Consider the following 24298-nt stretch of genomic DNA (forward strand, 5'->3'; position numbering starts at 1 on the left):
CATCGTCATCATCACTGGTGAAGTCATCAGTGACGTCACTAATGACGTCATCGGTACCCGCATCGTCATCGTCACTGATGACGTCATCAGTGACGCCAGTGATGACATCATCGGCATTGGGGTCACGTGACCCCCAAGGTCACGTGACCCACCCTGGTTAGTTTAACCCGCCCCCAGTGCCCTTCCCTCCTCCTCCTCAAGAGCTGCGCTCTAATTCGGCGTTACAGGGAGTTGTAAGCGGCTTTCATTTTTTTTAACAAAAAGACCACAAACCAGCTACTTCGTAGATCACCTACACGCAGACAGTGTCGTGGAGAACGCAACCAGTCCCAAAAATTGGAGCGTGTGAAGAGCAAACGCCACCCGAGCCGCACTCCCGTTGCTCTTCCGAGACCTAGAAGTGTGTTTCCGCAGCGCCCTCTGCTGGCTGAACACCACTTCCACGTCGTTGTCCATCGACTGCGCGTCCCGGTCGCGTTCATTTTTGGTCGCCGCGTCAGGAACGTTCGAAACGGCGCCTTTGTCGACGATCTTGTTTCCCTCGTCGTCGTCGCCGCGTCGTCCCTTGTCTTCGACAGGTGGACGACGCGGGGGAACCTTGCCGCGCGATGCCGTGCCGAAGCTGGGTTTCGCGTAGTCCTCGGAGCAGCCCAGCTGACTGGCACTGAGTCGGGACACCTTGCTGCTGCTCAGGTTGCCCTGGGCTTCGAAGTCGCACTTGACGTGTCGCAGCTCGCGCCGGAACTTGTCGCTCCTGGTGGCATTTTCCAGGTGCAAGACCCAGGCGAGGCGGCAGTCGCAGCTGAACTTGTTGCCTGGGAAGAGAAGGGAGAGAGAAGGGTCTGGATTAGTCAAGTCATTCGACAAGTGAGCAGGCTGTTTGGCGAGAAAAAGTGGTCATCAACACGTAATGAAATCTTCCGTGTTTCAATTTACATAGCGGGATCGGCAACAGCGAGTGTCGAGCACTACTGGAGCTCTAAATTGAACAGTCGGCGAGAAAGTTGGCGAGATCGCTGGCAGCCGCGAATGACCAGCGCCCCGCTGCGATTGGCCATCGCGAAGTCAAGCACAGCTGCAGCTTATTGCAGCGGTTCGAGAGTGCAGCTTAGAGCCCCTGGTCTACTTGCAAGATTGGTTGCTCCACCAACGACGAGGAAGACAGACACCTGAACAGACGCAAACCCAGCAGTCCTAAACAGGGTTGTAAAAGTTACTTCAAAAACGTATCTAAGATACAGCTACAGTTACTCATACGAAAAAGTACCTAAGTCCGTACCTAGGTACTCGCTAAAAAAAGTACCCAGGTACAAGTACAGTTATTTCAAAGATACTTTATTTACTTTCCCCAAATTTGTCAGTATATACCTGTGCTAGCTCGACATGTAACGTTTCGAGTACCCAAAGAAATAAGGGGATTCTATTCAAGAAGTAAAGTGTAGGAACGTGACGATGCACAGGTAATGTAAACGGCGTTTATTTCAGCTTAACGATAAATAAACAGCCGACTCGATCGACGTGCGAGTGACAAGAGCAGAGTCCGCCGCCAGCGAAGCCACGACCGGCTAGTAGCGAACACATTCCCCCGCCCCACAATCCAACAGAGACGCTCGCTACTCTGAAAATGATAAGAACGAGCAACGCCGTTGCAAAGCTGTCCCTCCGTCCCGAAACCAGGGTCGGCTATTCATGCGGGACGGGTCCTCACTGAAGAAAGGGTCGGAGGCATCCTCTTCTGAGTCACCAATGTGCGCCTGGCTGGGCTTTGCTTCTGTGTGAAGTCGAGAGAATCGCAGGCACGATTTGCGTGCCCACGTCTATTTTTTCGCTGCCTGAACTCATGCTGCCAGTTAGCATCCTGATCAAAAGCCTACAATAGCAAAATGGCAAAAGTTTGGTTTCGGATCCTGCTTTAAACTGTATTTTGGATTGTCAAAGTTGTCAAACCCAAGTCTCGAAAGGTCACGAGTGATGTCCGAGAAACTACAAGCCGTATCTCGGTGTCGGAACGGGGTTTCTCGTTGAACCGCATCCGCATTCGCAACAGCTTCGCAAACGCATCTCAACATCCAGTGGGAATGCGCCATCACAGCGAACGCCGCTGGGCGGAATTCACTCGCTTCTCCGCGGCGTATTCGTCCTCTGAGTTCGGTCCTAAATCTTCGTTCGAATAAATCGGACAACTACTCCATTTCCGATCCCTCCTTTTTTATCGCCTCCGGTCTCCACACGGGGTAGCGACTCCTTCATGCGAGAACGATCTTTCCAGGCTATTCTTTTTCCTTTTCTTCACTCCACATTACAATGCGAAAAATAAAAGTAAGAACATGGCGACATGCAGTTGCTACGGCGAAAATACGCCACATTTGTCTCGCTTAAACCTGCACTCCCTTTCTAAGCGACGCCTTAAAATCTATTATCGCTGCGCTGTGATGTGCCAAATACTCCAATGATCGCCCCCCCCCCCCCCCCTCCCGCAATCTGGCATCTTGAACAAACAGGCAGTCGACATCATCGCAACGAAACCGAGGCGCGAGATAAAAGGTAGTAATATTAGACCGTAACAATAATCCCGAAATTCTGTATTCGATACTTTCCGGCGTCTTTGCGCAAGCGTTGTATTCTTTATCGAGTATCGCTATCGGAGCGCAAACATGATCTCCAAAAACTCCTCAGTGCCGTGTGAACCGGACCGAGCACGACGGCACACTTTCAACGCCGTCATGCATCGTTACCGCTTGCTCGTCACCCACAGCTGTACCCGACAGGCGCCGCCAAGGGCTCATTCATTGTGCTCCCTTGTCGGCGCACGATGACCGCCTGTCTAACAAAATTAATTATTTCACTCGAGAAAATATTCCAACAAAAAAGAGAGTCAATCCTTCTACAGTTTTCCCGAAGCGACACGAACGTCCCAGTGGAAGAAAACATTGAGATTAATCATTATTTTACATAAATAATACCTTTTATTTCGAACAAGTTGCCCTCGACATGGACACAACCGGATGGATATCCGTGTGCACTTATGCGCACGATGAAAAAGTAAAGAAAATCCAGTGTGTTGGATGCGTTCGCTGCTGCGGTTTCTGTGCACATCTTAATATAGCAGATTCAAGTGGACAGAAGACAAACGGAATAGATTCCATTAATAGCTCTCGACACACGAGGACGATGACGATAAATCTACTACCCATGCCCGTGTAGAAAGTTATCTAATACTAGGCACGTAGTTTTTCATAAAAATAAGCGAAGCACAGCGCGTGTTCTGAAGCATTCTTGTTTATTTAATGGAATGAAGAACAATATATCTGGTTTAGAAACCAGGTACTTCAAAACAAAGGCGTCGAGAATGTGAGGAAGAAGAGGAGACGAGTAGGCGCGGGGGACTTTAATGCGTTCAGCTCTGATTGGAAGGATTAGTGGGTAGACTTACAGCTAGCTGCCTTCGCCTCCACTGCACTCGTCGAACGCGTTAGAAGGCCGGCGTCAGGCGTTCGCATTCGAACACATCCGACGAGTGCAGAGGAGACAAAGGCAGCTAGAATATAAGTCTACCCACTCATCATTCCCATGAGCTCGTCTCCCTCATTTTCTCGACGCACAAAAATTGCGAGTAAACTTGAATAATAAAATACTTGATTAACTCTCTTCATAGCCAATATATTGTAACGAGCATAGGACGATGTATAATAATAAGAAAGTTCATTCAGTGGGGAGTACTTGATGAATTATAACAAAATGAAATACAGTGAAATGGGCAATGCACCAAATTTAACGAAGTACACATCGAAACCTTGCCAAGTGCCATTCATCGGCGAAGATATTAAAATCGAACGCATCAGTAGCTATTTCAGCAGAAGCAAACGAAAAAACACTTTCAGCCTTTCCACTCTGGTGAAGAAGGAAGACCAGCGAAGCTGTACCATGGTGGGAATGAAGTAATGGCCGACCGCAAGTCGGCAAGCCAGAGTGAAAGGCTCGAAAGGTTGCCGCCATCTCTGAGTGACGGCGGCAACCAGACAACCGGCAAGACGGTTGCCTTGTTGGCGCCGTCGCTCATAGATGGTGCTAGCTGTCCAGAGTGCTGTGTCGACATTTGATTGTTGGTGGAAACGACCCTCGGGAAAATAGCCCTTCACAGCTCCGCTGTAAAAAATGGTTCATGGGCTATGATTTGACTACTTCCATAACCCCCTGCATGCAACACTGCGCGCGTTGCACTCTGTTAACTAGTTGGCCAGGGAGGAGAGTGGCTTGGTTTCGGTTTCGATCGAAACGTCGACAAGAGATTAAACACAAAGCGTATCTCACGTATTCTGGTCCCGAGAGCGTCATTTTTGGTCCTTAGACTAACCTCATTGGCCAGACCTCGAAGTTTAACAGATGTTTGTTGTATTGTTGCACTCGAGCCTTTCAGTTAGCGTTTCGAGGAATGTGAACGAGCCAGTGCTGGGAATCTCGACGCTGCGAAGCTCGGGGATCTTGCTTGTGTACGAGTCAACAAGCTTTAACAACCAATAGGTATGCATATATCGAGCTCGCACCTTTACATTAGTGTTGCTGGTTCGTTTGTTTTGTGCGTCCATAGACGAAATATAACTTTTTGCAATGACTGTTTTTTTTTAATACGCCTGGGTATGCGAGGTAAAGCTCGGAGTCGCCACCGAAAAGCTCAAACCGGACACACTTTTTATCTATTATATGTACTGACCCACAGCACTGCACGAACCAAAGTCCCCATCCGCTTGCATTCCACTATTCAACATCACATATGCGCATAAAGTTATCCTGAAATCATATAGGCACATTCCCACATACAAACCACTTTAAGAAAGCAAAAGTCGAGCACTTGTGTGAAGAATGTCGCACCGTTCGCCGGAAGTGTGCCGGACTGGCGTGAACCCCTATGCGGTGCGCCAAACGAACGAAATTATTCAAAACGCATTTGACGGTTGCTAATGGCCATAATATTTGTTATGTGTTTGCTTTCTCCCTGACTGAGTGTGCCGAGATAATTTCAGACAACCGTTCAGACACATATCTTGTGCGTCAGCAACAGCTCATCTAAAAAGGCTTATCGAGGAGTAGGGGACGCTTCTTAAAGGTCTTAACCGATCTCAGCGTTTGCGAAAACTTAATCTCCGATCACCATAAAATTTGAGTGGGATGTATATGATGACACAAGGAAGACATCATAGTAACTTTTGTGCAGTAGTTTAAATGTTCATGCCTCAACGCTGGGCTCAACTTTGATACTCCTGTGAGGATGCGGCTTGCTTTTCGCCCAATGAAGTAACAAGAAGCGGACGTTTGGCGAACAAAATACGTATAAGGCTCAAGGTGACCGAATTTCAGTTGTAGTTCACTGATACTAGACAGGATTATTGAAATTGAGCTCAAAGATGTTCTTGTGGGGTGAGGTGACTAAGCCACATCTTAAACACGTTTTCATATGCACGCACAATATCCGTTGTTTCGGAAACTAAGGAAAGTGTCCCGGTTTTCGTTTCGTATCGCTCGAGACTGAGTGTATGGTACATTCGTGAAAAGCCAAAATCGAAAACGCAAGCAGCGCATTCGGTCACGGCGCGATGGCATCAAATGAAGCTGCTCAATCGAAACCGAAACTGAGTGGCAAACTAGTTTCCAGAGTGCACTGCTTGCTATTTCGCCGCGGTGGGGCACTTCGACTTCGGAAGAAGCCTATTGAGATTTTTCGGCACAACTGTTAAAACAAAATGGGAGGGTGAAGATTTGGAGGCTGTGTATTGCTTTGTTAGCATCGTTACTAAGCAAGCTTCGCGCAAGTTGTGAGCAAATGTCGATTGGCATTACTTCTGTGCACAAACAACTACCCGCTGATCCATTTTTGAAAAAAATTTTAAATGTATCGTTTTTTTGTGATTTGTTTTAGAATAAGTGTATTCCATTACAGGTTTGGTGCAATTGCCCATATATGTTTAAACCTCTCCTGTAATGGCCTTCAACAAAAGGCCTATAGTAATCATATTAATAAAAACTCTAACGGCAAGGACTTCGGTGCCCGCCTTATCTTTGGCAGCACCCGTTTATACATTAGAAGGCCTCGTCCAAATATCTCCATCTCGCATTCGCGAACAGACAAAGATCGCGCTTCTGTCGACAAGTCTCGCCCAACAAAGAGCTTTGACGTCCCGTCTCATCAGCGGCCGCGGAAGCGCTCACTTTTTTTAATTGCCTGATCCCATAATGAAACCCCCACATGACGTTGCAGGCACCTCCTAGAAGGACGTGCATCCAATACTCCCGTTCTGTTTGCTCCGATCGATTACGCGTTTGTCCGAGTACTTGCTGACTCTTTGTTTAATTGTCTGCAACGACGGCCCTTTTGGGCGGTCCGGACAGCGACAGGATGCGAGAAACAGATACCGAGTGTCATCCAAGCCACGTCATCCGGGACGATCATAAGTGTCCGAGTCTTTGGATCTATCTTTCCAGACACCGCGTGACCTGTTTGTGCCTTCTGCCGTTTGGGTTTATTTTCTTTTAACATAAAACGTTCATAGGTTGGGTTTTCAGGTGAAGTGAAGCCTCAAAAAGCATAGCCGCGAATATCGCCTCTAAATTAAGGAAAAAAATATGACGTCACGGCGCTTCGTGTCACGTGACCTGTACACAACTTGATCTTATTTAGCATCAAAAAGCACCAGTAGAAAATAAAACTCAAGGACACAGTGACACTAAAAAGAAAAAAAAAAACACAATCGCTCAGCGCAGACTCAACTCTTGGTTAGTATTGATTACCTTCTACGTACAAAGTTTGCTCTTTGTACGTAGAAGAAGATAATCAATACAACGCTGAGCAATTGTGATTTTTTTTAAGTGTGCCTGTGTCCTAGAGCTTTTTCCCCTCTGCTGCACTGTAGCATTAAATGTTATGGGCCGCCAACTCGCCCAGTCATCAGTCTTAACACAAAATCAGTTTCCCCTCTAAATTTAACGAAAACATTGACGTCACGTGACATGGTCACGTGATCTATACTCTAATTCAGCTTCTCCGCTAGATAAAGCGGGAAAATTGACGGCGTAACCTACGCATAATATCAGTTAAAGATCCGTTCACACAGTTGCGTTCGGAGCGACCACTACGCTTACGAACGAATGCAACCGCTTGGAACGACGAGTTACCATAGCGACGAGGCGCCAAACAGTCGTTTCGTTCGTGTTCGTTCACAACGCAAGGAGTTGAGCCGGGCTGAACTTTTTCGTTACGTTCGGGAACGACCGCAACGACAGACCAATCACAGGTCGAGGAGAGCTCGGTCGCCCGCGTTGCATGTCGCTCGTGCCGAGCTCCTTCTATCTGTAAACATGGCGTCGGTGGTGATCCTCGACGTGGACGGCGTGGTGGAAGCTCATCGTTCCCCGTAAAGGCGCTATCCTTGACTGTGAATTTTCGTCGTGTGTCGTTATGATAACCGAGCACGTACTAGAAGGGAAGATCCACCAACTCGTGCGGCGATCTCGTGAGGGCACTCTCAAGTCAGCAGAAACGCCAGTGCCGTAGTGTTTGTTTACTTCGACTGAAGTGGTGCTTTCTTAGCACTTGTGTCCTCGAACATCGCCCGGATTTCTTTTTTTGCGCATTTCATGCGTGTGCTCAAGGTATTACTGGCCCGTACCGTATAAAGGATGCGAATTTTCACGCGTCTTCATCACCCGAGAAAGGTGATTAGTGTTAGCAACCTTGTACGCTCGCAACGTTTATTTGATCACGAAGTTATATTTCTACGTTGCTATATCACTGCTAAGATTAAAACGTCTTTTATAATCGTATTAAAGGTGTGTGGCGAGATTTGTACTGTTGGCAAAGTCGTGATCGTGCAAGAGGACGTACTGCATTTTTTTTATTGCACCACCCTGGAAGCGTATTCTGAAAAATAAATAAAGTTTGTGGTCATAGAAGACGGTCTGTCTATTTTCTGTTACGAAAGTGAGTGGCAGCGCGTCCCCTTCTTTTTAGAGGAACCGCTGAAACAGCTGACGTCGGCGGTGAGGCAGTCGCCGTGCTGCCGACCCGCTGCGCTTGTTGCAGTGGTTGCAGGAGTGTACGCGCGGCGCGGAGCGGTCGTTCTGGTCACTCCGGTCACAACGGACGCAGTCGTGGATAACGGGTTCGTTTCAAATGTCTGAACCAGCCTTTACACAGCAATTGTGGGCGCACAGCAGATCTTCGTGACTCTACGCCGCAGCCGAAACCTCAGGCCGTTCCGATGAGGACCTCGCGTCGGGCAGGAAACCCTCCACCATATTTGTAAGCATAGCAAGGTTGCTTACTATTGGCTCGGAGCAAGACGTGAAGCTCGTTTCTGATTGGCTGTTGATTCGAGTGGTTTCATGCGGTTGCATGTGTGTGTAGACGTCGCGCATAGTTGTCTTTGAAGTCGCAGCGGTTGCATTCGTTCGTAAGCATAGTGGTCGCTCCGAACACAACTGTGTGAACGGGCCTTTACACGCAATAAGTCATCACTTCCATACTCCGTGGACACAGGCCGACCCGTCGGGGAAAGTCGATGGGCCAATGAGTCAATGACTCAGTAGGATGGAGAGGAACCAATGGTGGAGTCAGTGGGGTGGAGTGAATGGGGTGAAGTGGTGTGGAGAGACCCGGAGGCACAACTCGAGAGGAAATGCCTGGAGGTTACTATACTTTGTTTCACCTTATGTTGTGCCGCAGCGAAGTCTAGAAGCGCGAGCTCGTTGCGTTGGCACTTGCCCCCAATGCACGAGAGCTTGTGCGGCCGAGATCTGCCCCAGAGCAAGGAGCTCGCGCTTGTAGGCTTTTCGGTGGTACATCGTAAGGTGAAATACACTGTAAAAAAAAATCCCGTCAAATTACGGAAATTGCCAGTTAATTTTTGATGCCGGTACAATTTCCGTTGTCTTGCATAACGGTCACAGCATTACGTAGGTATTACGTGCATGACAGTAATGAGGCCCTACGGTTTTTGCCCGTAACTTGACCCGTAGAAGCATGGCAGAAAACCGTAACTCTCATGTACGTGATCCACAGATACGGGAATTGTTCCGGCATCGAAAATTAGCTGGCGTGTTGTCCGTAACTTGCGACGGCAAAAAACCGTAACAGTTAATAACTGAGCTTCACGTGATGTGCAACGACTGAAATTGTTCCGGCATCGAAAATTAACTCGTGTGTTGTCCGTAACTTGCAGCGGCAAAAAACCGTAATTCTCAATCACCGAGCTGTACGTGATGTGCGAAAACAGGAATCGTTCCTGCATACAAAATTAGCAGGTGTGTTGTCCACACCTTGCAGCGTCGGCCACAGCCTGTTAAACTGCTAGCTGCAGTGACTTAACAAAATGGATGTCTAAGTGAACAATAAATATAGCATTTTACTGCTTGTTTATTGTTCACTGAGATATCGGTTTTGTTAAATCACTGCAGCTAACATTTTAACAGTCTCTAACCATTGCTGCAATGTGCGGACAACACGCCAGCTAATTTTCAATGTCGGAACGATTCCCGTCGTCACTCATGATGTGCAGCTCAGTGATTGAGAGTTACAGCTTTCTGCCGCTGCAAGTTACAGACAACACGTAAACTAATTTTTGACGCGGGAACAATTCAAATTAAATATCTAATGGCCAGGGAATGTGACAAGGCTGCGGGTCCAAGTTCTTTCAGGAGTTAATGCCAGCTGCGCATCCCAGAGATTAACAGCTGCTTAAACACTGTGTTAGAAATTTCGAGGAAGTGCACACAAGATACAGTATTAAGTAAAACATGTTCATACCTTTATTCTTAAGAAATAATTAGTGGGCCATGTCCACCTTTCCTGTGAAAGGCAATCTTTAATTTTCTGAGCAATCAAGTCCATAGGAAGAATTACAGAACCTGGAAAACAAAACAAAAAATGTGGAATGTGGTTAGGTTATGAACAGAATGTGATGACAGAATAAACCTCCCAATTTTCACAAACAATGAGTTACATGTAAGGGCATTGAAGGAGCCTCAGCTGAACGCTGCCGGGCACTAAACAGTGAAACCAACTTGTGACTTGTGGTATGAAACCATTTTAACAAGGGAAGTTAGAAAAATTCCTTTGAAGACAGAATTTCCGCATTCAATAAGTTACTTCAAGTTTGTTGTCACGAGCTAATTTCAGAAGTTACTGCCAGCTGTGCCTCCCAGACATAATTAAACACCGTGTTAGTGGGGTTGTGCGAGTATTCGGAATTTCGAACTGTAGTTTCAAATAATACACTATTCTATATTCGCTTTGAGAAGAACTGTGCTGTTTGTGTTTTTCGAAGTGTTGGTTGGGTGCGGCGGGCCAGTCTCGTTGAGTGCGCTTCTTACCGAGCACCGTTGCACTGCGGAGAAGCAATACCTGCGGAAGCGAGCTCCGCGGGCGTTGCTTCTCCGCAGTGCAACGGTGCTCAATAAGAAGCGCACTCTACAGGATAACCCACTACGATAAACACTTGGGAAAATAGAAATGTTGCAATTGCGTGGTTGGAAGAAAAGCATACATTGAACGCGGGGTGGTGCACGTGTGCCGGCTGTATTTGAAAATAAATGGAAACTTTGTGAATGTGCATATCTACTTTGTAGTAAAAGTTTCAAAATTAAACTGACTGTTATGCAAGAGTATACTATGTTAGGCAGAGATGCCCTTACAACCTGCGTTCCTCATGCGCGATTCATTCTTTTAGAGCACAGCTCTTAGGCGCCCGTTTCCGGCTTGAGCGGCGTCGCCGTAATCGTGCTTTGCATTATGGGAAGTTTCCCATAATGACGTCACGAAGGTTACCCTCGTGAGGGTTACGAGGGTTAGGGTCACGAGGGTTATCCTCACGAGGGTCACAAGCATTACCCTCACAAGGGTTGAGAGAATTAGTTACCCTCGAAAGGGTTACCGTCACGAGGGTCACAAGGGTTACGCTCACGAGGATCACCCTCACAAGGGTCATGAGGGTGATGAGAGTTACCTTCACGAGGGTCACCCCTCTGAAATCCCGTGACCTGCCCCCACGAGGTCGCGCAACCTCAGGGGGTCACCTATCCCTCAGTACCCTTCCATCCTCCTCCTCAAGAGCTGCGCTCTTATCCGGTGTTACAGGGAGTCGTAAACGGCTTTCATTTTTTAACTCAAATTAACGAAAGATTATTTTATATAGTAAGATTTGTAAATTCACTCAATTGGACATTTCTATAGGATTCATTTTATGTCAAATCCATCGTTTACTTGCCATTCCAAGACATCAGAACTTCTGAAGTCACAGTTCATAAATATAGATAGATTAAACTTCGCGTATAAACAAACAAGTGGAACAATGTTCACAAGTTTAGCTGGGTTTTCGTCTAAGGATTATGCAGTGATAGTAAAAAGCACGGAAAAACTATTCGATATTCAAATCGAAAATATTCGGCCAATACCTCTATTCGCTTCTAACTCAAAATCATCTATTCGCACAAGAATAATGTGTTAGTAAGCAATTTCGAGGAAGTGCACGTAAGATGCAGTATGAAGTGAAACATGTTCATACCTTTATTCTTGAGAAATAGTGGGCCACGTCCAGCTTTCATTTGGAAGGCAATCTAACTTCCAGAGCAATCAAGTCCACATGGAGAACTACAGAACCTGGAAAACAAAAACAAAAAATGTGGAATGTGTTAGGTTATGAACAGAATGCGATGACATAATAAACCTCCCAATTTCAGCAAACTACGAGTTACATCTAAGCGCATTGCAGGAGCCTCATCTTAACTATGGCGAGCACTACAGTGAAACCAACTTGTAACTTATGATCCAAAACCATTTCAACAAGGGAGGTTAGAAAAATTCCTTTGAAGACAGAATTTCCACATCCAATAAAATACTTCAAGTTTGTTGTCACGAGTTAATTTCAGAAGTTACTGCCAACTGTGCCTTCCAGAGATAATTAAACACCGTGTTAGTAAGAAATTTCAAGCAAGTGCACATAAGATGCAGCACAAAGTAAAACATGTTCATACGTCTATTCTTAAAATAATTAGTGGGCTTGCTTTCCAGCTTTCACATGGAAAGCAATCTCTAACTTCCTGAACAATCAAGTTCATAGGGAGAACTACAGAACCTGGAAAACAAAACAAAAAATGTGGTAAGTGATTAGGTTCTGAACAGAATGTGATGACAGAACGAAACTCCCATTTCCTGCTAACTATGAGTTACACATAAGCAGAGCTTGAAGTCTCCCTTAGGTTGAGGGGGGTCCCTAAAAGAAGGGAGGAGGGCGGGAGGGGGGGTTCTGACGAAATGTATTAGGTGCACATAAAATAACACCCACTGCTGACTCTGTCCCCACCGTACCTGCAACCCTCAAATTGCTAATCCCCAAATGTCACATTCCTGAAAACAAGCTATTTTATTGCAAGATATGATTTTGATTTCACTAATGCTGGGGCTGTGGAGGAGGGTCCCAGACCATCCGTTAAAATCAGTGGGGGACCCCCTGAGACGACCCAGACTTTAAGCGCCGCACATAAGTGCAGTGCAGGAACCTCAGCTTAATTCTGGCAGACGTTAGACAGTGAAACTAACTTATGACTTATGCTACGAAACCATTTTAGCAAGGGAAGTTTGAAAAATGCCTTCGAAGATAAAGTTTCCGCATTCACGGAGTTTCTTCAAGCCTGCTGTCGCAAGTTAATTTCAGATGTTACTGCCAAGTGCACGTCCCAGAGATAAACAGGTGCTTGAAAACCATGTTAGTAAGAAATTTTGAGGAAGTGCACACAAGATGCAGTAGGAAGTAAAACACGTGCATACCTTTATTCTTGAAAATTAATTCATGGGTCATGTCCAGCTTTCATGTGGAAGGCAATCTTCATAACTTCCAGAGCAATCAAGCCCATATGAACAACTACAGAACCTGGAAAAAAAATGTGGAATGTGGTTAGGGTCTGTATAGAATGCGATGACAAACTAAACCTCCCGATATCTCCAAGCTATGAGTTACACGTAAGTGCACTGCAGGTGCCAGTGCGATTTAAGGAAGTCCACGTCCCAGAGATAAACAGGTGCTTGAAAACCGTGTCAGTAAGAATTTTCGAGGAAGTGCACACAAGATGCAGCAGGGAGTAAAACATGTGCATACCTTTATTCTTGAGAATTAATTAGTGGGTCACATCCAGCCTTCATGTGGAAGGCAATCATCATAACTTCCAGAGCAATCAAGTCCGTATGAACAACTACAGAACCTGGAAAACAAAAAAAAAGCGGGATGTGGTTAGGTTCTAAATAGAATGTGATGACAAACTAAACCTCCCGATATCTGCAAACTATGAGTTACACGTAAGTGCACTGCAGGTGCCAGTGTAATTTAAGAAAGCTGTAAACCCCAAATGAAACTACTTGAAAGGGGCATGGACACAGAAATTAGGCAAGTTAGAGTATTTGCTACATGACAACACCTATTGGACATACACAAACATTTCAGAATATTTAAAACTCCAATAATTACAAAATTATTTTTTTTAATGTTCATCATTTTTATCTGGGGACCAGGATACCTTGACACAACTCCTACTGTGGCGACGGCAGCTCGTCGATAAACCACGTGACTCTAACTGAGACGTTAAACAATCTGTCTTTCGTCGTTCTTTACCCGCGTTCGCCACGCCAAGCCTGTTCGTTACTCAGGCTCTGTACCTCTTTCTTCTTCTTCCGTCTCCCTTAATAAGTGACATTGAATTCGAAGGAGCAAGCTGTGCCAGATATTCCAACTTCCCAAAACTTGGGAGGGAAAAGTGGGACAAAGGAGCTTAGTTGAGGCGAGGGACGCCTGGGCGCCTTCTGATCCATGCCTGAATGTGCATACAAGAGATCTAAGAGTGGCACCGCCCCGCAGCTTGGGACTGACTAGGGACACTAAAGGGACAAGGCAGATGTCGTCACCAAGGCCTGGCTCGCTGAGTAGGTGGACCCGAGGGTCCCGCAACTAATTAGAATTTTTTGTGTGAAACTAATGCATTCTTTGATAAACAAATTTGGCAGTTTTATAGTAACACGTAATGGGCTTCGGTGACATACTTAGATTTCATTTTTTCCATTCCTGAAAAGTCTAGAACCATTTGAATGCTAAAATAATACATACAGCTGTTGTTTTGTTTTACATGTACCCATAAACAATTGTTTATGTGTACGTGAAATTAATGCTTAATCTATTTTGAATGTTGTTATTGCCGCTACAAATTCTTGTTTCCCCCCTATAATGCATTCCACGAGAATGCCCTTAAGGTAATGAACTTGAACTTGAGCTGAAGTAACTCCCATGAAACATAGCATGGATTTTTATGGTACTCCAACAACCAAAACAGAGCCAGAAGTGATCCTACTCGTCAATATAATTAGGATAAAAATGCATGGTGACTAAAATTGTAGACTGGCTTGTTGATACGTCACAAAGGAAACATAAAAGACAGGTACGGATAGAAGTGACTCGGCAAACAAAAGGATCTCTCAGTGGTGGTTGCTACCAGGAATTACAGAAAAACCAAAACATTGAAGATAACTCAAATCATATGGCGCCACCCATGGATATCAGTTTGTGTATTGAACAGAGAAGAGAAGCAAAAAAAAAAAACATTGGAAGACGAGACACCTCCAGGTGCATTGTATGGTGGGAACAATATGTGATCCACTTTCGCATAACCTATGCAGGTCAAGCAAAGCCCTATATGAAAGACCGCCCTCGGTGTCGTGTGAACATTTGGCAGTACAGTTACCAGATGCGGTTGCATGACCGAGTTCAATAAGATCAGATAACTGCAGGCTATCAGGATAGAATCGCAAGGATATGTGGAAGCTGGTGAAATTTTGGCTCGTGACAACCACAACTGCTTCCTCATCCAGTCCATCCCTTTGTTATACAAGGATCTTGATCACCTTCAACCAATAAACAAAAGCAAGCATCCTCAGCATTCAGATAAGGTAGGTGGCACAGGGTGATTACTCGTGTAGTATGTACCATAAAAATAAACCTGAGATGCAAATGGTGAACTGTGAGCTTAGAAATAATGTGTCACTTGTCTTTTTTTCTGTTTTTTGGGGAATCAAATTATTTACAATCTTTCTTATCTGTGCCACTTATATATAATTGAAAATGGAGGAAACCAGATTTGTGAACATATGAAGAAAAACTATTTTCCTTGTACCGAACGATACTCCAAGTACAACTCTTAGCTACCGTAGAATACCATGCATCCGCCCATTCCACATTAAGCGCCGATATCCAAATTTTTAAGATCTTAGAAAATATGCACAGTACATTTATATGTAAAATTGATGACCAGGCAAGCGCCCATTCCCCATTTTTTTGCGATTATCTTTAAATTTTAAGTGGGCGCTCGCCCGGTATTTTACGGTAATACAGTAGCCTACAATTGAAATAAAGAAGTGTTGTATCCTGCATGCCGAAAGATGCACAAAGGCTTGCCCAGTGTGATGCAGATGGACGCTGCGGGAAGCTCTTTGAGTTGAACATTGGAGATGAGTGTTACATTCTAAAAGTAAACAATGAAGCCCCCGCACCCCCCCTCCCCCCCCCCCCCAGTTCAACTTCAAACCATATAATTATCTGAGCATGTCTCAAAGGCAAGAAAGCACAAGTGGCTAATGTTTCCATGCGTTAACAGAAAAATGTAATCATCAGTGGTGAAGCTTACAAAAGAACTGCTTGTAGCAGCTTCTGCAGCTAAAACATGGCTTTTGTAGCACATATTTCATTTAATTTATTTCACACTGCAAACTTAAGGACATGACGTCCCGAAACCAAAACCACACGCAACGAAAACAGCACAACTAAGCACTGGGGCAGGATACCACTAGCAGACAATAGCTGCTTGAACGACGGCAAGTTAAAGTATTCAAATAACGAACCTTTAGCAAAAAGATGTCCGAGCGTTCCTTCCTGACTATGGTAGCGTGCCTCGAATGACTGGCGTGGGATAGCGGCTTCTGTAGAGGCATCGTAGCTGAAGACCAGTGCTGGCAGGCTCCTAATGCTCCGAACTTGAAATCCACCAAGATGGGTCCCAGGAACCACTGTTTTCCCGTGGTTGGCTCGAGAACAATCAATTTCGTGGCGTCCTGTGGTTCGTCCAGCATATGGGCCCCGTCATTGCTGGCGATGCTCAGAAGTATAATCTGCAGCAAAAGATGCGTGAGTGCTTCATCACGGCTGTGGTAGCGTGTCCCCCACATTCAAGCTTTTGGAGCAGGCGATTCCGGTTTATCACATTGTAAAAAGTGATTCAAGTACTATAGAAATTCCTGCAGTTCCTCACAGTGTCATAAAAACTATCATAACTGCAATTGTGACACACAATTATTCACAGCAAAAAGATTGCTGTTGGAAAATGGGATAGAAAGCAAAAACACAGAACTTTGGCAATGACCTCATTGCCTTTAAAGCTTGATGCAATAACTAAATCAGTCCCATCTTCGACAACTGCAAAGCAACAAAACTATTTAAACAAAGCGAATAAACCACTCGTCACAACAAGCATTTTCCCCTAAGATGAAAATAATGGGAGGAAGATTCATATGAGTGTTTCTCAAATAATCGGTGCCACCGAAACAATGATTGACACCGCTCTTCCTCCCACGCAAGGCATCAATCTGGTTCCAGCCAAGGAGAAGGTACGTCAAAAGGGAAGTTAAGGGTTGGACACTCTTCTCGGAAAGTGGCCACTTTTTGCTTGAGCATATATTTTAATAGTCGCTTTTACGTAGGCAAATATAAGCGAGTAACTTGGAGTTCCTCAATTTCATGAAAGAAAAAAATTGTTTTCTTGTACGCAAGCTCACCGTGGGACGGAAGTGGTTTGTGTACCTCAGTCCTATTTATTATCGAACGGTAATACATCATATCTGCTGAAAGTATTTAATGAATCACAGCGGCCAAAGCAGGTGGCATGTCGTCATCTGCTTCCAGCCAGCATCTAATTAAGAGCCTCAAGTAAGAGTGTGGTCAACTGCTAGATCAAGGCATGTGTTTATGGGCGCCACTAAATTGCAAAATTTTGCTGTTGGTTACGGGGCTACGGGTAGTTTTTCAACGTAAATCCGGTTATAAACAGATGCTTGAAAATTTTACGCAAAGAATAAAATAACACTTTTCTATAGACGCCATTTTTGTTCCAATAGGTTACGCATTTTTTACACGCAGAAAACTGTATAATCCGCCATCTTTAACGCCACCATTAAATTGCAAACGCACTCCATGGTTTAAGTTGAATGCACTCTTACTTGAGGCTCTCTGGCATCTAATGACGTCGGTGGTGCCATCTCGTGGTACCACCGACGTAATGCACGCACGACCGTCGTTCGTGCAGTAGGCCTACCTCACTGATCTCTAATGTAGGGGCCTGGAAGGCGCTTAGCCTAGCTCGGAGTCGGGCACAAGTGTAGCCATCGGAAGTTTGATGCTTGTCCCAGAAGTCGAGTGTTTGCTGGGTTTTATAGTGGATTTAGTTAATGTTTTGGTTCATGCTTTCTTGCATTTTTCCCGTGGGTTTTAATAATCCCTTTTAGTAATCAATCTTGAGAATGAGGCACTTGAACTTGGGGAGTGTACACTTAATCAACTAGAATCTCAAAATTTCCAGACATGAAATGGCTTCCAAGAAGACTTCTCGGGCCTGCATGAACTGTTATTGTGCGACAAGCAGGCTCTATTGTTATAACAAAAGCAAATCAAGTGCCTTAGACACTGTTTGGACCACCGCTCGTAAGAGTGAGAAAGCCTGTCAAGCTCTCACTTTTGGGACAAGCTGCTTACTTCTGGTGGCTTCGTACCTGCTCGCTCAATGCGCCATCCACCCCTCTAGTGGAGATTATTGGCCGACCTCAAAACAAACTGCCATAGACAAGAACTTTTTTTTTACACATAAACTCACTGATCTCTATGACAATTGTTCAATCGCGCATCCCCGCTCCGCGAGTGCGGCCACCAGACGGCAATCTTGCACATCGAAAAATCATGTTTTTGGAGCGTTGCGGAGGCTGGCCGCAGCGTGCTGAAGACACGTTTTCTACTTGTTCGTCGTCATTCGCCAAAAACATTTTTTTAAAACCCTGTGTAAGCCGGATACTTGGTAATGAGAACATGTGTGAATTTTTACGGAAGCGCAGTGCCGCAAGAAAAAGGCACAACTCGTCGAAAGTAAGTTTCGACGGTTTTGCGGCATGATCAAAGCTTCCTTGGCATGCCGAGTCTCTGTGCCTTCGCACGCTAGATTTGTGAACATACAAAGAAAAACTATTTTCCTCCTACCGAACGACACTCCAAGTACAACTCTTAGCTACCATAGAATACCATGCATCCGCCCATTCCACATGAAGCGCCGATATCCAAATTTCTAAGATCTGAGAAAATATGCACAGTACATTTATATGTAAAATTGATGACCAGGCAAGCGCCCATTCCCCATTTTTTCGCGATTATCTCTAAATTTTGAGTGGGTGCTTGCCTGGTATTTTACGGTAATACAGTAGCCTACAATTGAAATAAAGAAGTGTTGTATCCTGCATGCCAAAAGATGCACAAAGGCTTGCCCAGTGTGATGCAGATGGACGCTGCGGGAAGCTCTTTGAGTTGAACATTGGAGATGAGTGTTACATTCTAAAAGTAAACAATGAAGCCCCCGCACCCCCCCCCCCCCCCCAGTTCAACTTCAAACCATATAATTATCTGAGCATGTCTCAAAGGCAAGAAAGCACAAGTGGCTAATGTTTCCATGCGTTAACAGACAAAATGTAATCATCAGTGGTGAAGCTTACAAAAGAACTGCTTGTAGCAGCTTCTGCAGCCAAAACATGGCTTTTGTAGCCCATATTTCATTTAATTTATTTCACACTGCAAACTTAAGGACATGACGTCCCGAAACCAAGACCACACGCAACGAAAACAGCACAACCAAGCACTGGGGCAGGATACCACTAGCAGACAATAGTTGCTTGAACGACGGCAAGTTAAAGTATTCAAATAACGAACCTGCAGCCAAAAAATGTCCGAGCGTTCCTTCATGGCTGTGGTAGCGTGCCTCGAATGACTGGCGTGGGATAGCGGCTTCTGTAGAGGCATCGTAGCTGAAGACCAGTGCTGGCAGGCTCCTAGTGCTCCCAACTTGAAATCTACCAAGATGGGTCCCAGGAACCACTGTTTTCCCGTGGTTGGCTCGAGAACAATCAATTTCGTGGTGTCCTGTGGTTCCTCCAGCATATGGGCCCCGCCATTGCTGGCGATGCTCAGAAGTATAATCTGCAGCAAAAAGATGCGTGAGTGCTTCATCACGGCTGTGGTAGCGTGTCCCCCACATTTGAGCTTTTGGAGCAGGCGATTCCGGTTTATCACATTGTAAAAAGCGATTCAAGCACTATAGAAATTCCCGCAGTTCCTCACAGTGTCATAAAAACTAATATAACTGCAATTATGACACACAATTATTCACAGCAAAAAGATTGCCGTTGGAAAAGGGGATAGAAAGCAAAAACACAGAACTTTGGCAATGACCTCATTGCCTTTAAAGCTTGATGCAATAACTAAATCAGTCCCATCTTCGACAACTGCAAAGCAACAAAACTATTTAAACATAGCGAATAAACCACACGTCACAACAAGCATTTTTCCCTAAAATGAAAATAATGGGAGGAAGATTCATACGAGTGTTCCTCAAGTAATCGGTGCCACCGAAACAATGACTGACACCTCTCTCCTTCCCATGCAAGGCATCAATAATCGTTCCAGCCAAGGAGAAGCTACTACAAGAGGGAAACTAAGGGTTGCACACTCTTCTCGTAAAGTGGCCACTTTTTGCTTGAGCATATATTTTAATAGTCGCTTTTACGTTGGCAAATATAAGCGAGTAACATGTGTGAATTTTTACGGAAGCGCAGTGCCGCAAGAGAAAGGCACAACTCGTCGAAAGCAAGTTTCAATGGTCTTGCGGCATGATCAAAGCTTCCTTGGCATGCCGAAGCGCTGAATCTCTGTGCCTTCGCACACTAGGATACCGATCAAGAATTGGTGCCGCGATAAAAGTTTTGAAGGTGCATAGATGTCTTTGCATCTTATATCGGCTAAAGAGTTCTGGAGCATCCAGATGTTCAGGCGAGCTGCTATCAATAAAGAGGGGAAAGCAATCTGTACAGTTGCTCTTATGCACTATTAACCATGGCTGTGTTCCAAATCTACTCTAATAGATCACATAGCAGCACAAATAGAGCAACGCTGTAGAGCAAGGAGGGTTTTTGAAGGCAAAAGTACAAGACGGCGAGAATGAAGATCTTTGAAGCGCGGTTCATATGGTCGTGTGCAGTCTGTTGACCAATCACAATTAGGTGAGCCGTGCTCAAACGTCAAGTGAAATTAAGTAGGTTGATAATGAGACACCGCTGATCACTGATGAGGAGCTGTTGTGCGCGGTATTCTCTGAACCGTCTAACAAAAAAAAAAAAAAGAAGTACCTTCCTCCCCTCTTCCGTCGCCACTTAGTTACAAATACAGTCGTCAGAGTAAAGTAAACCGCTGCTCCGGAGGCACATACGGCTACAGGCACATTGCACTCGCAAAACACATTCACACGGTGTCGATTCTTGACCGGCATCCAAGCGTGCGAAGGCATAGAGACGCAGCGCTTCGGGGTGCCGACGGAGCTTCGAGCATGCCGCGAGACCGGCGAAAGTTGCTTTCGACGAGTTGTGCTTTGTTTCTGCTGCACTGCGCTTCCGTAAAAATTGTCACGTGTTCTCAACGGCAAGTCTCACGTCTTACATAGAGTTTTAAAGAACTTCGGTGAATGACGACGAACGAGTAGAAACCGTGTCTTCAGCACGCTGCCGCCAGCCTCCGCAACGCTCCAAAAGCGCGCCTTCTCAACATGCAAGATTGCCGTCCGGTGGCCGTACTCGGGCTGCAGTGATCAAGCGGGGGTACGCGATCCAGCAATTGTCCTAAACATCAGTGTATAAACTAGAGAAAACACGACATGCTCTTAAATTCAGTACGCGACAGCGCTCATTCTGATTATTCAACGAGCGCGGTTCAGTCTTTCATGTTAAAATCTGATTTCTCCGGTTCTTCCCGCGCCCGAAAGCGAAGGGGTGACGGCGCCCGAAAGCAAAAAAGGTACGAACAGGAGTTCGGGAGAGCCCACTCAGCCCAGAGCAAACCAAACACTCATGGCGATGAGCCCTGTGCCTGCACATGTCCATCGAGTCGAGTCTGATGCGTGGATAGGCTTCCCTCGCGCAACTGAGTCGGGAAGCTAAAGCAAAAAATATGGCGCGTTTTCTGACTCAGCCCGCGCTATTGCGTTAAGTTACGCGTCTTTGATTCCTTCTGCACTTCGGTTATCTCGCAAGGCGCATGCGAAAATGAGCTAGCTTACCTTCTTAGTCCGGTTGAATGGTGAAAGATGATCGCCGCGACGACGAAGAGTGCTGCCGAGCTCCCTGCCCGTGGTGGTTCACGCGCGAGCGAGCGTACGCGCGTAGGGACCGGGAAGTAAACATCACGTGATGGACGGCGCTCCTCGCTCGGTTGTCGTCGTCCGCGAGCTGAGTGCGCCGGCCTTTGGGTGGGTCTCCCTCCGCCGTTCGAAAGAGATTTTAGCATTGGCACGAATGGCACGTAACATAAGACATCTGCCAACAAGAAAACTATCTCTAGAGCAAACGTGGCGTGTGTTATGTGTTTTTACTTGAAAGAAAAGGGAACACAGACCTGAACTAAGAAATAAATGAAGCCGTACATTTACGGACTCGTGCCGTCATGTCGTCTCTACGGCGTTTTGTCCGTGCGCGCCTCTCACGGCGCTTTTCAGTTTTGAAAAAGGCTGTTAACTTACGGGTTTTTTTTACAGTGTAGAGTATAGCGCTACACCAAGAATGTCTCACGTCGCAACACAATTGCAGGGCAATTTGAGATTTTTTTTTCCTGGCTCGGCTGTTTGACATTCTAGTCTGGTCATAACGGCAGCTTAAACTACGGATTCCAGTCTTCGCACCGTTGGCTTCGGAAGAATAGAAGATATAAAAAGCAAAATAAAACTAGAATATAAAACCTACTGAGATTTTTTTAGAGTTTGTATTGTTGCTCTAAATGGGTCGTTTACAAACACTTAAAGAAACGGTACTACTCTAGTGTTTTGAAGGCTGGCAGAGGTCGCTAGCACTATGCATGAGGGATAAGTTCTGAACCTTTCCTTCCGAGTTGATCATATTACTGCATTCATATTTTACTTCGTAGGGATCGCGGTGTCGTCAGTATTCGTCCTATTTGGAACATAAATAGCAACCTGCCCTCATGTCGCCTAAATCAATATTGTTTGTGAGTTTTTACTTTCATCGCTGTTTACATCCCGATGGCTATGGGTTGTTTTAGTCCGTACTGAAAATGGCACGAAAAGAATTGTCAACCGTGCAATAGTTAAGCTAACTAAAATATTTCCCAAGTAGTTTTAAAATATAGCTTCTAGAAACTTATGTATAGAAAAGGGTCGTAAACACTTTGTACCGTAGAGCCTGAACTGAACTGACATGAGTCAGGAGTGGATAACAAAAATAAGTGGAGCAAAAATATGCACACATGTGTATATAAATGAGAAGTCTCACTTTTTTTTTTACTTTTAATACCGGTTATAGTATACTTGGCATCGTACGAATTACTGACCCTTTAAAACCCATGGGGCAAAAAAAAAAAAAAAAGAATGCGCGGAATCAAAATTTTATCTTTTTCTTTTTTTTTCTTGCGAGACAAGATGCGCTATCTACAAGGTTTTCCCAAAGAAACTTCACAAAACTTTTTTTTTCTTTTTTTTTTTTATTACGCATTGCCCAAGGCTCACACTCCGCCCAAAGGTAGCACTAGCCTGTCTGAACTAGCTGCAAGTTTAAAAAATTACCGTTATCTCAATCAAAAATTACGTCCTGCTAAGAATTTACATGCGAAATGGGGCCAGTTTTTTGCCAATTTTTAAAAACTGGCCGACATATTCAGTCGGCCGCCATATTCTAATTAAAATTTTCCAAAAATCGTATCATTTCTATTAAGATCACGTTTATTTCTGAAACTTTGGCTTTGCGTTTGAACCGTTAACGATATATTTGGACGAAAAATGAACGTACGGCAATGTGTAATTTATTTTTTAAGAAAAAGTGTAATTTTTGGGGAGATTTTTTGTAGTTCAAAAAGCACTGGTAGGTTCCAAAGGCGACAGTAACACTGAAATAGTCCAATGTGAAGCATTGAAATCCACGGAAACAAAATAGAATTATATCTTCTTATTTTAATTAAATGAAAATGGCTCGCTGTGCCCCACTCATCGAAATAGGTTGAGTTGCAGAGACAGATGGCCATTACTTCTGGCGGGGTAGGAATCATTCGAATCGGCATTTCCGGTTTTATCGCTGGCTTAGTTTATATCAACTTTGCGATTGAGAGGAGAGGATGATATCGAGGAGGTGGCGCCAACAAATTAGGGCGAAGCCTTGAGAGGGCCAAGAAGAAAGAAACGAGAGCAGAGAACCTAGGAGAGGGGGTATGGGGAGAGCAAGTCGTCTGCTTCTTAAGCAGGAGTTGCGGTGACGTCACAAAGACGCCGAGCTCTGATTGGCGCTAATGGAAGGATAGTGGGTAGACCTCAAAGCAAGCTGTCTTCGGGACAACCCACTGGCCTTCAATCAGAGCCAATCAGAGCGCGGCGTAGTTCTGACGTCACCACAACCCCTGTAAAGGAAGAAGACGAACTTGCGCTCCGTATAGAATGTCACGCTGGCTCCCACGCCGTTCAAGAAGACGCAACAATTAACGAAATTAAAAAAAAAAAGGAGAGACACTTTATCAAGTGTGCCTAGAAGAGATGCGTGTCGCAACCGAGTCCAGCTTTCAACGACAGGTTGTACTTCTGTGCGTCTCAGAAACGACTGCACCATCATGTCTTCAATTTGGGTCTAGGATGCGGTCCAAGATTGTGGTTAGTGCGCGTTTTCGAGCGTTAAGCTTTCCGATAAACATGCTGAACAATATCCTCGTGCAAATCTTTTTGTGAGGCACTTCACTCAGCTCTAATGGCAAGGAGCCAGTTAAGCGGCAATTAAGAGTGCGCATAATTGGAGAAAATAGAAAAGGAGAATAGCAAAAAGAAACAAACAAGTCCCTGAAAAAAAAAGACAATTTTGTGTTTGTGTATTTGTGGGACGCCCCTCTTTAACATTTCCCTTTGCACTTTCTCTTGTTTATGTGAGGTT

The 24298-nt window shown here is 45.1% G+C and overlaps 1 protein-coding gene across 1 annotated transcript in view; it reads right to left on the reverse strand.

Moving 5' to 3' along the window:
- Positions 1–288: 288 nt before the first annotated feature.
- Positions 289–24298, reverse strand: part of LOC115321571 (connectin-like) — a 44919-nt gene continuing 20909 nt past the window's right edge. Inside the window, exon 2 of the mRNA XM_040218801.1 lies at positions 289–815. Coding sequence (XP_040074735.1) covers positions 289–815 — 527 coding nt within the window. The remainder of the gene's footprint in view (positions 816–24298) is intronic.

Source organism: Ixodes scapularis, unplaced genomic scaffold, assembly GCF_016920785.2.
Source record: "Ixodes scapularis isolate PalLabHiFi unplaced genomic scaffold, ASM1692078v2 PGA_scaffold0__279_contigs__length_252992795, whole genome shotgun sequence".
NCBI lineage: Eukaryota > Metazoa > Arthropoda > Arachnida > Ixodida > Ixodidae > Ixodes > Ixodes scapularis.